This window comes from Microcaecilia unicolor, chromosome 6 (genome assembly GCF_901765095.1).
Source record: "Microcaecilia unicolor chromosome 6, aMicUni1.1, whole genome shotgun sequence".
In the NCBI taxonomy this organism is placed as follows: Eukaryota; Metazoa; Chordata; class Amphibia; order Gymnophiona; family Siphonopidae; genus Microcaecilia; species Microcaecilia unicolor.
This window is the reverse complement of record NC_044036.1, coordinates 45,203,812-45,220,849: the sequence shown is the minus strand read 5'-3', so window position 1 is coordinate 45,220,849 and position 17,038 is coordinate 45,203,812. Positions and strand designations below refer to the sequence as shown.

Here is a 17,038-nt window from a genome sequence, read left to right as displayed (position 1 = left end):
GGTCAATTAACCTAATGCAAGCTCCCTTCTTCCTTGCATGTAGGGGCATAGTCAGACTACGGTGGGAGGGGGGGTCCAGAGCCCAGGTGAGGGGGCACATTTTAGCCCCCCCCCCGGCACCGCTGACCCCCCCCCCCCCGGCGCTGCCACCACCAACAACAACTTTGCCTCCCCCCTGCCAACCATCCTCTCAACCCCCCCTCCCGCCGCCAACCCTCCCCCGCTGCCACCGTCATCGCCTACCCTTGCTGGTGGGGGACCCCAACCCGCCAGCTGAGGTTAGGACGTCAGAAACAGAACGAAGCCTTGCAAGGGAAGCAAAAGGACCTCGGCTGGCGGGAGTTGGGGTCCCCCGCCAGCAAAGGTAGCCCACGGCGACGGCGGAGTAGGGTTGGCGGCGGGAGGGGGGTCGTTGGCAGGGGGCCTAGGCCCCCGTGGCCCCACGTAGCTACGCCCCTGCTTGCATTTATGTGACTATCTTTAGTAGTACTTATGCATGTATAAGGTGAGTTTTGTGTATGTACATGTCTCTGCAGTTTATAAATTGCAATATATAGAAATGTCAAGTAGTAGTATATGCATGTATCTGGTCTTTCTACATGCATTACTATCATTTTAATTTTATAATAGTACTTAGATTATTAATGGGGGACTCTTATCTCTATATAATAATTTGTCAATCTGCATCCCTGGATGGCTGGCTGGCTGGGTTTCTAACCGTATGCAAATGAGCTAATACGTATTCTGCTCGACTCCAGCCTTCCCTTCCCTCTGTGTCCTGTCGTGGAAAGAGGAAATTACGTCAGAGGAGGTCAGGACACTGAAAGGAACGGGAAGATTGGAGCTGAGCCTGCAGCCGCTGTGACTTGAGGTAAAATAAAAGTTTTGAAGGCAGGGCGGCAGGAAGGAAAGGAGGGCTGTTGTGGGAGAAGAGGGCAGGCAGGTGAGGGATGGGGTTGAATAGGAACTCAGGTGCTTAAAAAAAGGGGAGCAGGTGGGGCTGGGGTGTCACTGGACATGGATGGGAGGGGAGGGCAGAGGAGAATCGCTGGACAAGGATGCAAGGGGAGGGCAGGGGAGAGAGGAGAAATCACTGGAAATGGATAGGAAGGGGAAGGCAGGGGATAATCGCTGGACATGGATAGGAGGAGAAACGAGAAATTGCTGGACATGGATGGGAGGGGAGGGCACAGGAGAATAGCTGGACATGGATGGGGAAGGTAGGGGAGAAAGCAAAAATTGTTAGACATGGAGGGGAGGGCAGGGGAGAGAGGAGACTGATGAACAAAGAAGAAATAATAGAAAAAGAAATGCTAATTTGGAAAGGGAGAGAATTTAAAACAATGGCGATTAGACAATAGCCTTGCTATGGCTCATTTCATTTTTCGCTAAACAGGCTTTTTTGCTTGTTAAATCTTAAGAACATTGCATAAGAGGGAAAAGGAGTGGGAGTGGGATTTGATATACTGCCTTTCTATGGTTACAGTCAAAGCAGTTTACATATTAAATGCATGTACTTATTTTGTATCTGAGGTAGTGGGGGTTAGGTGACTTGCCCAGATAACAAGGAGGTTCTCAGGCTGCTACACTAACCTTTAGGCTACTCCTCCTCCACTCCCAGTTGCCATACTAGGTCAGAGCAAATGTCCATCTAGCCCAGCATCCTGTTTCTAACTGTGGCCAATCCAGGTACCAAACACCTGACAGGATCCCCAAAAATAACCAGATTCCATGCTATTTACCAGAAGCAATGGCTTTCCCCAGATCTGTTTATGAACATTTTTTAAACACAGCTACATTAACTGCTTTTACCACATGTTCCACCAGTGAGTTTCAGAGTTTAACTATATGTTGAATGAAAAAAATATTTTCTCCCTAGTCTTTTTATTTTTGAAAGAGTAAACAAATTGACTTATATTTACCCATTCTACTCAAGATTTTATAGACCTCTGTCGTGTCACCCCTCATCCATCTGTTCCTCAAGTTGAAGAGCCCTAAGATCTGTAGCCTTTCCGTATGAGAGAAGTTCCATCCCCTTTATAATTTTGGTCATCCTTCTATATCCTCTCTAATTCTTCTATATGTTTTTTGAGATGCAGCGACCAGAATTGCATGCAGTATTCAAAGTGCAGTCTCACTTTGGAACGATACAGAGGCATTATAACGTTTTGTTGTATTCTCTGTCCCTTTCCCAATAATATATGACATTGTTTGCAATCAGTACTTAACTATGCATTGGTTGCCTGACCAGGCCCAAAGTTTATTAAAGCTCTGCACATTTGTTTTTAGAGTTCTTTGTGGTTTGGTCCTGGATTATATGGTTTCTTTATTTTCAATTCCAAATAGGATGCGATGTGTAAGGAACGTTTTTGTGTACCCTTCAGTTTCCATCCTTACAACATTAAAGAAGCAACACTCTCAGGCCCTGGCCTAACAAGCACCTCAAATCTGGAATGCCTTACCGGTTACCTTAAGGCTAATTATTTGAAATTTAGGACCAATCTGAAAACTTGTTAATTCTCTAGATATTTAATATGTTCTGATGCCTGAGAATGATACTTTTTTTTTTTTCTATTGTACTACTTTTGCCTAGTTTTGTACCAGTTCTCTTTTTAACTGTAAACTTTGAGTAACCGGAATATAGGGTATTAGCAGTACACAAAATCTATTTGTATTGTTTTCGTATAAAACTATGAAATGGAATTTTGTAATGCATAAACTTGCATGTCACTTCATGATAGGATGTTCCTGAATGATCTTGCAATGTTCTTGCAAGCCTACCTATGAAACTGTTCAAGTAGAGCGAGGTTAGGTCTGATTTAACAAGAATTTAACATTTCCTCTAGAACTTACTCTTTATATTCTTGCCTTCATCAACCCTACAACCTTTTGTGGTATATGGGTTGAAAATAGTGGAAGTAAGAGTGAATTCCTGTCTCCACGGCTTTTTCTGCATTCTCACTTTCTTCTCCCTTTCTCACTCAAGTGTAGTTCTCTCTCCTGCTCTTTGAGGTTTTACTCTGGTGGTTCCTTCCCCACCCACATTCCATCTCATTTTCTTACTTCTGGTGTCTTGTACAAAATAAGTACCTGAATATATGTAAACCGCTTTGAATGTAGTTGCAAAAACCTCAGAAAGGTGGTATATCAAGTCCCATTTCCCTTTCCCTTTCACACAAGTCAACGAAATGCACTTGCTTATAGTGAATGGATTTTTGCAACCTTGGAATGGGATGAACTATTACAATAGAATTTCTAAAATATTTGGATATAGTCGATGGTGTGCTGGAGCAGGCTCGCAAGAGCCGGTTATTAAGTTTTTAAGAATTTTGGGAGCCGGTTGTTAAAGTAGGGCCCTCCATGGCTACTTTAACAACTGGCTCCCAAAATGTGGGCTTGGGCCCCCTGCTGAATTATCTTTTACTTTGCTGGTGGGGATGCTGAGCCCTTCCAGCCAAGTAAATAGACTACTGCTGCTCCCCACTCCTTGTTTCCAGCTCTGGTCAGCAGGCTGGGACTTCTCGAGCATGTGAGAGAAGTTCCAGCATGCTGCTCAGAGCAAGATGTAGGGAGTGGTGGCAGTCCATTTATTGGCTGGCAGCAAAGGTATGCCTAGCGTGCCCGCACGAAGGGAGGGAGGAGAGAGAGGAAAGTGTCGCTCCCCCCTCCCCGCCACCCCTGGCCCTTCCAACTGCAGAGCTGGCTACATCCGGAGAAAGAGCCTGTTGTTAAAAATTTACCAGCACACCCCTGGATATAGTATGCAAAACTTGTATTAACTAACACAAGTCATTAAACAGTTTTGGAGGAACCACTGTGCATATTTTACCTTAGCATAGATCATGTAGAGTCATTTTTAGAAGTGGAAGAAGCTTTTTGATGCTCATTCTTTCTTATAACCTTTTATTTAATACTTTTATTTATTTGTCAGCTGGATTGTGGATGTGAGGTTTTTGTTATAAAGTCTTCAGAAATCTATTTAATATTTCCAGTGTAAAGCTGGAAAAAAACTATCCTGTCTTGAACTTTTGCTGCTTTGGTTTTCAAAAATTTAGTATGTTCTTTGAGCTGGTTCTTTTCTTTCTTTGAATTCATAGGTTTTATTGAAGATGTCTGCCAAAACAACTAGTACAAACAATATAACACAGACGAGAAGAACAGTACAGCAGCTAAAATTAGAAGCCTCTATAGAAAGAATAAAGGTAAGATGCTTAAAGTATTTGTTGCACTGTATGTAACATGTCTTATCTTTCATTTTTCACAGAGATAATCCATATTTACTATGATGTTTTGTGTGTGGGGAGTGTTTTTTTTTTTTTTTATTTTGAAGGTAGAGGGTTGTGCATGTATGGGGATCACTAACAAAAGCCACCTCAAATGAGTGTGATGATACAAAAAAAACTTTCTTTGGAAGGGAAATTTTGATTTTATGTAGTGTTTTTTGTACCACTGAGTCCAAGCAGAGCATTTAAAGTTATGCAGGACTAAAGCATAAGAGTTTGATAAAGCTGTTTTTATTGTCATTTTATCCTGGCAATTTCTTCCTTCTCCTTTGGACTTTCTGCTCATTTGGAACCAGTATCTCTTGGGATACAGTGGCAAAATTCCGCAGCTTAGTGGTGTTGGTTGAACAAATATTTCACTGATTTACTCTTGATTCCTCTACTTTTTTTTAAATTAGTTATTGTTCTTTCTGTCATAAACCACTTTGATGGATTGACCTGTAAAGCAGTATATCAAATACATCTGGTCTTGAGCCTTCTTCTAGTTAGTTTTAAACTGATTACTTATCAGCTTTATGGCATGTCCCATAGTCTTACTACTGCTTGAAAGGGTAAACACCCATTCCTTATTTACCTGAATTTACAAACATCTATCATATCTCTTCTCCGCTATCTCTTCTCCATAGTGAAGAACCATAATTTCTTTATCTTTTTTTTTTCATAGAGGATTTGTTCCATCCCCCTATCATTTTCATTGTCCTCCTCTGTATCTTCTAGTTCCACTATATTTGTTTTGCATAAGGTGACCAGGACTGCACACAGTATTCAAAGTGTGGTCACTATGGATCAATACAGAAGCATTGTGATAGTCTCTTATATTCTTTCTTTTCATAATACCTAACATTTATCTGCTCTTTCACAGCTGTGACACACCGATCCGAGGATTTATGTGTTGTCCACATTGACTCCCAATATAAAGCCCATCAATAGTGTACATAAAAGTTAAGAGTATGTTTCCCTGTCTGCATCGCTTTGTAGTTGTCCACATTAAATTTCATTTGCCATTGAGACACCCAGTTGACCAGTCTTGTAAGGATTCTCTGCAATTCTTCCCAAGCTGCTCATTATGTAACAATTTTGTATCATCTGCAAATTTGATCACCTAACCTTTTTTTGTTTCCATATCACTTATAAATATGTTAACATATAGTACTAGTACAGATCCCTATGGCATTCCACTACAGATATGCCTTTCTCCACTAAGAAAATTGATCATGTAGCCTTTCCATTTTATATCTTTTAACTAATTACCAATCCACAGTAAGGGCATTGCCTCCTATCCCATGACTTTTTAATTTCCTGAGGAGCCTCTCATGAGGGATTTGTATCTGGATTTTCAGAAGACATTTGATGGTTATGTCAACTGGCTTGTTCTTATCCACATGTTTATTAACTCCTCCAAGAAAATCTGATATAAACGGCAAGACTTCTCTGTGCTAAATCTGGGTGTGCTCTGACCCACTGAATCATGTTTATCCACATGTTCAGTAATTTTAATTTTCAGAATGGCCTCAACCATGTTACCTGGTGCCAATGTCAGTCTCCATTGGTCTTTAGTTTCTTGGCTCCTACATTTTTAAATACTGGTGTGTGACGTTGGCCACCCTCCAGTTCTTGAATGTTTTCTAGACTTCAATGATACGTTACAGATTACTACTACTAAGTCTGCAATTTGAGTTATTTCAGAACCTTAGAGTGTGTACCATCTTGTCTAGGTAATGTGCTACTCTTAATTTGCTCTGACGTTTTCAGGTTCATTGTGATTTTCTTTAGTTCCACTGAATCACCACCCTCAGACTGTTTCCAGTTTCATTATCTTCCCAACATCCTCCTCAATGAAGACTGCTTTTACCTCTTTCTCATCTAATGGTACAACCAACTCCCTCAGAGGCTTCCTGTTTCTAATGTACAGTACTGGAAAAGATTTTACTATGAGTCCTTTTAGAACCCAAAAATCAATTCAGCAGATGTCACCATTAAGCAGTGTTTGAACACAGTATCTGCAATATCCCTAGTCCTGACCAACTCAGTGAAGGAAACTCAGATGCAGGAATCAAACCTGGGTTTTCCATATAGCACTGCTACTGAGCCATCAGGGCAAAGGTTTAAGGAACAGTGTTAAGTGATTTGCTTAAGTCCATATAAGTAAGAGAACTTTTCTAATCAGGATCTCAGAAATTCACTGCTCTCCTCTTTAAGCACAGGGCTGTGCTGTCCGGCAGCAAACTAAAAATTGTAATCATACTTTCCACCCTCTCTGCAGCTCTCTTGCAGCTCTCCAGTCCTTCACTTCTGGTTGTTATTGCCTTTCATCCCCAGCTGTGGCTCCTGTGGTACTGATTCTGGCCCTTAAGTGTGCTAGAATCTACCTTGAAGTGCAGTTCAGGTTTTCTAATCTTCCATTTGCCTTAAGATGTGGAAATTACACCAGACTAATATATAAGGATGATACTGAGAATTCTGAATCCAAATCAATAGATGGCTCATTTACAGTGGTGCTTGGAATCTGTTTTATATTGTGTGACATCAGCAGCTCTTCCTTTGTGTCTGATTCAACCTACCAAATTTTCCTTTTTGCACTAATGTCTAAAGAATTCATACTTAGCCCTATTTGGAAATGTCCAATGTCATCAACCTTAGTACTTTCCTTATACAAGATACCTAATTTTCTGTGGTCTTCCTACCTCTTCTCACCATTTCAGATGCCAGTTTCGCAAATGCTGTTTTATCTAAGAAGACAAAACAGTTTCCTGAATTCCTTGCCCAGCAGCAGCATGCTCTCCCCTCACATGACTAATCGTACATAAGTACATAAGTACATAAGTAGTGCCATACTGGGAAAGACCAAAGGTCCATCTAGCCCAGCATCCTGTCACCGACAGTGGCCAATCCAGGTCAAGGGCACCCCACTATCATTTTCGTCGCCCTTCGCTGTACCTTTTCCAATTCTACTATATCTTTTTTGAGATACGGAGACCAGTACTGAACACAATACTCCAGGTGCGGTCGCACCATGGAGCGATACAACGGCATTATAACATCCGCACACCTGGACTCCATACCCTTCCTAATAACACCCAACATTCTATTCGCTTTCCTAGCCGCAGCAGCACACTGAGCAGAAGGTTTCAGCGTATCATCGACGACGACACCCAGATCCCTTTCTTGATCCGTAACTCCTAACGCGGAACCTTGCAAGACGTAGCTATAATTCGGGTTCCTCTTACCCACATGCATCACTTTGCACTTGTCAACATTGAACTTCATCTGCCACTTGCACGCCCATTCTCCCAGTCTCGCAAGGTCCTCCTGTAATCGTTCACATTCCTCCTGCGACTTGACGACCCTGAATAATTTTGTGTCATCGGCGAATTTAATTACCTCACTAGTTATTCCCATCTCTAGGTCATTTATAAATACATTAAAAAGCAACGGACCCAGCACAGACCCCTGCGGGACCCCACTAACTACCCTCCTCCACTGAGAATACTGGCCACGCAATCCTACTCTCTGCTTCCTATCTTTCAACCAGTTCTTAATCCATAATAATACCCTACCTCCGATTCCATGACTCTGCAATTTCTTCAGGAGTCTTTCGTGCGGCACTTTGTCAAACGCCTTCTGAAAATCCAGATATACAATATCAACCGGCTCCCCATTGTCCACATGTTTGCTTACCCCCTCAAAAAAATGCATTAGATTGGTGAGGCAAGACTTCCCTTCACTAAATCCGTGCTGACTTTGTCTCATCAGTCCATGTTTTTGTATATGCTCTGCAATTTTATTCTTAATAATAGCCTCCACCATCTTGCCCGGCACCGACGTCAGACTCACCGGTCTATAATTTCCCGGATCTCCTCTGGAACCTTTCTTAAAAATCGGAGTAACATTGGCTACCCTCCAGTCTTCCGGTATTACACTCGATTTTAGGGACAGATTGCATATTTCTAACAGTAGCTCCGCAAGTTCATTTTTTAGTTCTATTAATACTCTGGGATGAATACCATCAGGTCCCGGTGATTTACTACTCTTCAGCTTGCTGAACTGACCCATTACATCCTCCAAGGTTACAGAGAATTTGTTTAGTTTCTCTGACTCCCCCGCTTCAAATATTCTTTCCGGCACCGGTGTCCCCCCCAAATCCTCCTCGGTGAAGACCGAAGCAAAGAATTCATTTAATTTCTCCGCTACGGCTTTGTCCTCCTTGATCGCCCCTTTAACACCATTTTCGTCCAGCGGCCCAACCGACTCTTTGGCCGGTTTCCTGCTTTTAATGTATCTAAAAAAGTTTTTACTATGTATTTTTGCTTCCAACGCTAATTTCTTCTCAAAGTCCTTTTTTGCCCTCCTTATCTCCGCTTTGCATTTGGCTTGGCATTCCTTATGATCTATCCTGTTACTTTCAGTTGGTTCTCTTCTCCACTTTCTGAAGGATTGTTTTTTGGCTCTAATGATTTCCTTTATCTTACTGTTTAGCCACGCCGGCTGACGTTTAGTCTTTTTTCCCTTTTTTCTAATACGTGGAATATATTTGTCCTGAACCTCCAGGATGGTGTTTTTAAACAGCATCCACGCCTGATGCAAGTTTTTTACTCTGCGAGCTGCTCCTTTCAGTCTTTTTTTCACCATTTTTCTCATTTTGTCGTAATCACCTTTTCTATAGTTAAACGCTAGCGTACTTGATTTCCTAGTTTCACTTCCTTCAATGCCAATATCAAAACCGATCATATTATGATCACTGTTATCAAGCGGCCCTCGTATCGTTACCCCCTGCACTAGATCATGAGCACCACTAAGGACTAAGTCTAGTATTTTTCCTTCTCTTGTCGGCTCCTGAACTAGCTGTTCCATGAAGCTGTCCTTGATTTCATCAAGAAATCTTATGTCCCTTGCGTGTACAGATGTTACATTAACCCAGTCTATATGCGGGTAATTGAAATCCCCCATTATTATTGTGTTGCCCAGTTTGTTTGCGTCCCTGATTTCCTTTAACATTTCCGCATCCGTCTGTTCGTCCTGGCCAGGCGGACGGTAGTACACTCCTATCACTATCCTTTTCCCCTTTGCACATGGAATTTCAATCCACAGTGATTCCAAGGAGTGTTTTGCTTCCTGCAGAATTTTCAATCTATTTGATTCAAGGCTCTCGTTAATATACAATGCTACCCCTCCACCAATCCGATTCGTCCCCTCTTTAATTTCGTATCCTGATTAAAATACCTTTGCTGCTATCTTGCAAGTATTCAGTACAAAGGGTGTGTATTTGTTTTGTTTGGGTGCCTAAAAATTTTCTGTTCAGATCACTTGTGTGTGTGTGTACCTACGAATTAATGCATGTACAGTTGATTTTGTGCATTTTAAAATTCTTACATACATATGGTGCATGCCTTAAAAAATAGATTAAATTAACATGAAAAATGCTTGAAAATCTGGAAGACTCAAGTGAGCACAAAACGTTTTGGGCCGTACACACCCTTATGCAGTACCTTTATCAAATATTTTGCAATATGTATTTCATTTCTCGGTCAACTGTATTGTACACCCATTCATTCTTCTCCCCTTCCTAATATTTATTATTGAATTAAAAGTATTTTACATTTGTACTAAAGAAGCTGTTTAAAGTTGTATGCACTTGTTTTAAGAGTTACCTTTGTCGCTCTAACACATGCACATTCCTTGCATCATAGGTATTTACCTGTTTTCAAAAAGTATAATATTTATATTCCTTCATCTATGAAAAGAACATTTCTATACAAAATCAGACAAATAATTGTGTGACCTTTGTTGCAAAATGGTAGCTGAAAGTGACTGATATTACACCCTGGGAATTATGCACCAACAATTTTTAAATTATGCAAAAGTAAATACTTTTTTCACACACAAAAAAAAAAAAAATAACTGGAACCAGATGCCTCAGTACACTTACTAAGTGTATGACTGAATGTGCAGAGTAACTGAGTGAAATGTATTGGGTGGGAAAGTGAGTGCAGTGTGTTAGTGTGTGAGTGCATGGTTACTGAATGAGTGCAGTGTGTGAGACGTGCACTGAGTAACCTTCATCCCGATGATCAAAAGTAAGTGTGGGCGCTAGAGGCTACTAGTGCCCGCATTTAGACAGTGCCCATGATCAGAGGGCATCAGGCGCGAGTGAACTGGGAGCACCATTTCGCTGTAATCATATGGGCAAGTAGCGCCTTAACCCTATATCAACTCAGAGCTGGCATTAGGGTTAAGACTCTTCCCCCACCCCCCATCCATGCTAGGTAACCTGGGCTGCCACTGTCAGTGTACCCCCAAATGGCTGAGACCCTGGTGGCCTAGTGCCCCCCACAAGCTCCCTCACCCCCCCTTCCCCAGACAGCAAAATGGGGGGCTGGAGGTCCAGCCCCACTAACTCGCCCAACACAAAAAAATATCCCTGGTGGCCCAGTGGGCTACCCCTTCCCCTTGTACCTCCTTTTTTGATAAAAAGGGAGTAGCACTAATTTCTCTTCCAGTGCCTCCTCCAAAATTGTGGCACCCTGCCCTGCTCAGTGCATCCTGGGATATGCTGGGCTGGTCTTCCCTACCATTTAAGAGTTTTTCCCCATATTTGATAGGGAAGCCCCACCCAGCACATTGCTCCAGTTTTGGAGGCAGCACTGGAAGAGGAGGGAATACTACTCCCTTCTCCATCACACAAGGAAGTACAGGGGGAGGGGACCGCTAGACCACCAGGGCAGGTGGGGTATATAGCCCACTGGGCCACCAGGGATTTTTTTTTTTGTGTTGGGGGGATGGAGATCCACCATATCCCCAGCCCCCCCTCTATGCCCTTGTGTCAGATGGCAGGGCATCGGGGAGGCTGAAGGACCACAGGACCGCCACCCCCTGTGTCACGGGGGGGGGGGGGGGCGTTTGGGCTCTATTTATTAACATGTGATAATCCCAAGGACCTTTATCTCCTGTGTTTGATAAGTCCTGGCTTTTGATAGTCTGGACCTGTCAAACAAGTGTGGGAGGATTGTGCTTGAGTGCATGCCCAGGCACAATCTCCCACACCTTTCACCCGATGATCAACGCTAATAATGCGCCTAAGTTAGCATGTTATTAGTGTTGATCATTGGGGAGTTAATTCCCCATGCTGTTCCGGTGCTAAATTTAGGATGCTGTTTCAGAACCGCACGGGAAATTCATCCTCAGGACCTAAGTGCAATGTTTTTGAATGCGTGGAATGAGTGAGTGAAGTGTGTGTTGTGAGGGAAAGCAACTGGATTACTTGAGTGGGTGAGGGGTTATCATAGAGGACTTTTTGAGAGGAATTCTTTAAATGCTGCTCAAAATTAAGCACCAGAAAAAAAATCAGTGCTAACTACAATTCTGTAAAGGGCATAATACCCTCTATGGAATCACGCTTAGCACCGATTCATGTAACTAACTTGGGGACTAGACCTATGCCTGCTTGAAAGCTGGTGTAAATGCTGGTGCCCAAGTTAGATGCACTGAGGCAGTAGCATTGTATATTAACAAGGGCATTGAATCAAATAGACTGAAAATTTTACGGGAAACAAACTACCTTTTGGAATCATTATGGATCAAAATTCCATGTGTCAAGGGGAAAAGGACGGTGGTAGGAGTGTACTACCATCCGCCCGACCAGGATGAGCAGATGGACGCAGTCATGTTAAAGGAAATTAGGGACGCTAATAAAATGGGCAACGCGATAATGGGTGATTTCAATTACCCCAATATAGACTGGGTTAATGTAGCATCGGGGCACGCCAAGGAGGTAAAATTCCTTGATGAAATCTAGGACTGCTTCATGAAGCAGCTGGTACAGGAGCCGACGAAAGAAGGAAAAATTCTAGATCTAGTCATTTGTGGAGCACATGATCTGGTACAGGAGGTAACAGTGCGGGGGCCGCTTGATAACAGTGATCATAATATGATCAGCTTTGAAATCTGCTTTCAAAAAAGTAGACAACAGAAGTCAAATATGTTGGTGTTTAACTTCAAAAAAGGGAGCTATGATAAAATGAGGAGAATGGTAAAAAAAAGAACTTAGAGGAGTGAAGGATAGGGTAAAAAACCTACAACAGTCATGGATGCTGTTCAAAAACACCATCCTGGAGGACCAGACCAAATATATTCCATGTATCAGTAAAGGAGGGCAGAAGACCAAACTACAACCGGTGTGGTTAAAAAGAGAGGTGACGGAGGCTATTGGAACAAAAAGAGAATCCTTCAGAAAATGGAAGAAAGAACCGACTGAAGATAAAAAGTGGCATAAGGAATGTCAAATCAGATTCAAAGCGCTGATAAGAAAGGCTAAGAAGGACTTTGAAAGGAAGATAATGGTAGAGGCAAAAACACATAGTAACATTTTTTTCAGGTATATAAAAAGCAGGAAACCGGCAAAAGAATCTGTTGGGCCACTGGATGACCGGGGAGTAAAAGGGGCACTCAGGAAAGATAAAGAAATAGCAGAAAGATTAAATGAGTTCTTTGCCTCAGTCTTCACCGAGGAAGATTTGGTTGGGATACCGGTGCCGGACAGGGTATTCGAGGCTGACGAGTCGGAGAAACTTAATGAAATCTCTGTAAACCTGGAGGATGTAATGGGGCAGTTCTGCAAACTAAAGAGTAGCAAATCTCCTGGGCCGGATGAGCTTGCGGAGCTACTGTTGTTGATATGTAATTTATCCTTAAAATCGAGCATGGTACCGTAAGATCGGAGGGTCGCTAATGTAACACCGATTTTTAAGAGAGGTTTCAGGGGAGATCCGGGGAATTATAGACCGGTGAGTCTGATGTCGGTGCCAGGCAAAATGGTAAAGACTATCATTAAGAACAAAATAGAGCACATTCTCTAAAGCATGGTCTGATGAGACAAAGTCAGCATGGATTTAGTGAAGGGAAGTCTTGCCTCACCAATCTACTGCATTTCTTTGAAGGGGTGAACAAACATGTCAACAAAGGTGAGCCAGTGGATATTGTGTATCTGGATTTTCAGAAAGCGTTTGACAAAGTCCCTCATGAAAGGCTCCAGAGGAAGTTAGAGAGTCATGGGATCGGAGGTAGTGTATTGTTATGGATTAAAAACTGGTTGAAAGATAGGAAACAGAGAGTAGGGTTAAATGGTCACTATTCACAATGGTGTAGTTAGTGGGGTCCCTCTAGGGCCGTGCCTAGGGTCTCTGGTGCCCCCCTGCAGACCATCAGTTGGTGTACATGCGCCCCCCCTCCCCCGGACCTGCCTGGCTCCAAGGCGCGTGGAAGAGCTGAGCGCTGCTCCCCCAAGCTGCCGTCTGGGGTGCGATGGAGGAAATGGCTAGGTTTGGCCTGCAGAGAAGGCTCTGAGCATACTTCTCATTCAGCCTGAGCCTCCACTCCATCCCCGATTCCCCAGCGCTTTAAATTTACCTCTCTCCGCCTCCGACGTCTATGCAGCGTCAGTGAAAGCGCTGCCTGTCTGACGTCTCTCCACCAGCCTTCCCTTCGCTCGTTCGTTCCCTCTGTGTCCCGCCTTCTTCTGACGTCATTTCCTTGAGGAAAGGACACAGAGGGAACAAGCGAAGGGAAGGCTGGTGGAGAGACGTCAGACAGGCAGCGCTTTCACTGACGCTGCGTAGACGTCGGAGGCGGAGCGAGGTAAATTTAAAGCGCCGGGGAATCGGGAATGGAGCGGAGGAGTAAGGTTTGGTTTTTTTTAAATACAACTCGACGGCGCAGCGCCCTTGAAGGCAGGCGCCCCCTGCGGCGCTTACCATGTTGGCACGGCCCTGGGTCCCTCAGGGATCTGTGCTGGGACCGTTGCTTTTTAACATTTTCATAAATGACCTGGAGGTGGGGTAACTACCGAGGTTATCAAATTTGCTGATGACACAAAGTTGCTTAAGGTTGTCAAATCGCAGGAAGATTGTGAAACGTTGCAAGAAGATATTGCGAGACTAGGAGACTGGTCATCTAAATGGCAGATGACGTTCAATGTGAGCAAGTGCAAAGTGATGCATGTGGGAAAGAGGAACCCGAACTATAGCTACGTCATGCAAGGTTCAGCATTAGGAGTCACGGAACGAGAAAGGGACCTGGGAGTCATCATTGATGATACGTTGAAATCTTCTGCTCAGTGTGCTGCTGCGGCTAAGAAAGCAAATAGAATCAAACATATAAACGGCAAGTGACCGACTCACCTGCAAATGTGCAGTAGAGTTGGAACGTTGAGAGGTAGAAGTCCAAGCCCAGCCTCCATCAGCAGTACAGCCCAATACGGAGGAGGGCTTGGACATGGGCGTGGAAATCGGAGGAGGAGGAAGCAGGGAGGGAAGGAGGGGCGGAACTGAGGGAAACAGACGCTGGGGGGGAGGGCAGGGGAGAGAGCAGGGTTGGTGGACGGGAGGGGGGGGAGGGGGAAGGCCATAGGAAAACAAAAAAACTAGCCCGTTGTTACGGGCTTAACGGCTAGTGTTAGGTATTATTAGGAAAGGGATGGAAAACAAAAATAAGGATATTATAATGCCACTGTATCGGTCCGTGGTGCAACCGCACCTAGAGTATTGTGTTCAATTCTGGTCGCCGCACCTCAAAAAAGATATAGTGGAATTGGAAAAGGTGCAGAGAAGGGCGACAAAGATGATTAAAGGGATGGGACGACTTTCCTATGAGGAAAAGCTAAAGCGGCTGGGGCTCTTCAGCTTGGAGAAAAGGCGGCTGAGGGGTGATATGATAGAGGTATATAAAATAATGAGTGGAGTGGAAAAGATAGATATGGAGCGTCTGTTTACACTTTCAAATAATACTAGGACAAGGGGGCACGCAATGAAGCTGGAGTGCAGTAAGTTTAAAACAAATGAGAGAGAGTTTTTCTTTACTCAGCGCGTAATTTGACTCTGGAATTCGTTGCCAGAGAATGTGGTTAAGGCGGTTAGCTTAGCAAAGTTTAAGGAAGGTTTGGATGGCTTCCTGAAGGAAAAGGCCATAGAATGTTATTAAAGGAACGTAGGGAAAAATCTACTATTCCTGGGACAAGCAGTACAAAATGCTTTGCTCCATGGATCTTGTCGGGTGATTGTGACCTGGATTGGCCACTGTCGGAGACAGGGTGCTGGGCTAGATGGACCTTTGGTCTGTCCCAGTGTGGCGATGCTTATGTCTTATGTCTTATTCTGTAATGGCATGTGTAACTTTCTGGAATGCCCCTGACAAGCAAATGGCCACGCCCCCTTTTTGAGTTATGCGCTATTAGGTGCCATGCTTTACAGAATAGCACGCAGCCAGATGCATGTACAGATTTTTGAGTGGCAATTATCAAAAATTGGTTGTTAGCACCCAATTATTGCTATTAATTGTCTCAGCCAATTAATGTGCATGCGCATCTCAGGAGCACGCCCAGAATTTGGAGTACAAGTCTAGGCACCATATATAGGATCTGGGACTTGTGCTTTTCCGTGGCTGTGGTTGTGGGTGAAGGGTATGTTGCAGGTAGAGGCTGTCCATAGGGAGTTGTGTGCAAGTTTATACTTTGGGGTTGCATGTGCAGGATTGAAAGTTTTTTGTTGTTGTTTGTTTGTTTTTGTAAATGAGAATGTGGATGGGTGTGCCCTTGGCTGCTTATAAGAATGTGTTTATGTATGTGACGACTCCCCCCCCCCCCCCCACCTCATAACACCCCCATACCTCGTCTCCTCCATTTCATCTTCCTTCCCCTCTGTTCAGCAGGCCAGGATCTCATCTCTCTGTTCCCCATGCCTACCCCCTCTCAAGTGGTCTCTCTTGCATCTTCCCTTTCCCTCTCTGTCCCCCCCCCCCCCCCCTCATATTGCATCACCTCTTCTCCGAGTGTTCAATATCTCTTGTCCACCCTACTACCTGTGTCCAGCATCGCTCCCTTTACACCCCCCCCCCCCCCCCCCCCCCCCCCCCCCTGTGTCCAGCCACTTCCCTTCCCTTCCGTTTCTCTTCTCTTCTGGGGCACCAGTCAGCATGTCTCAAGGAGACTCAGTCTGGGGCCTTGAGCATCTATGTATGCTCAAGGCCTGCCAGGTCTGCCCCATCTGAACTTCATTTTTTGGAGGGCTTGGGATGCAGCAGGCTTTGAACATGCACAAATACCCTGGGCATTGAATTGGCCATACTGGGTCTCTTATAGACATACTGACTGCTGCCCCTGGTGGCAGTAGGGAAAGGAAGAATAAATTTATGCAACTCTATACGTTCATTAATTGTGCAGAAAAGTATGCACACATATATATCACATAATTCCCCAGGTTGTCAAATTTTATAATAGATTTATATTTTTAAATATTTTTTAGGACTGTATTTTGATTAATCATGATTAATTGTGCAGTTAAAGGCAGGGCATAGCCAACCGTCCATAGAGGGGCACAGGAGGGGACTGGGGCACGGGATGGACTGATGGGGGATGCATTTCTTCTCCCCACCCCACATTAGATATCATACCTTTGCTGGCAGGGATTCCGAAGCCCTGCCAAAGATATTCATTGCCACAGTAACCGCCCTTCCTCTTTTGTGCTACCTCAGGAGCAAGGAAATCAGCAGGGACTCCCCAAACATACTCAGTTCATGCACTAACGGAGCATGTTGGGGAGTTTAAGTGTTGGTGGCTGGAGGCACTCCGCTGACTTCTTCACTCCTGAGGCAATACGAGGAGGAAGGGGGCGACTCAGGCAGCAGATTTCTTCTTCTGGCGGGGCTTCTGCTACCCTACCAGTCGTTGAACAGATACTGTAGCTTTGGAGGAGGCCACAGGTATCAAA

General features: G+C 44.0%; 1 protein-coding gene across 3 annotated transcripts in view; it reads left to right on the top strand.

The window, feature by feature from the left end:
* Positions 1 to 17,038, top strand: part of GNG12 (G protein subunit gamma 12) — a 114,630-nt gene that overhangs the window by 93,459 nt on the left and 4,133 nt on the right. For all 3 annotated transcript variants that reach the window (XM_030206900.1, XM_030206899.1, XM_030206901.1), the window contains one exon: positions 4,098 to 4,202. In XM_030206900.1, the coding sequence (XP_030062760.1) occupies positions 4,110 to 4,202 (93 nt within the window). In that variant the 5' untranslated portion in view covers positions 4,098 to 4,109. The remainder of the gene's footprint in view (positions 1 to 4,097; positions 4,203 to 17,038) is intronic.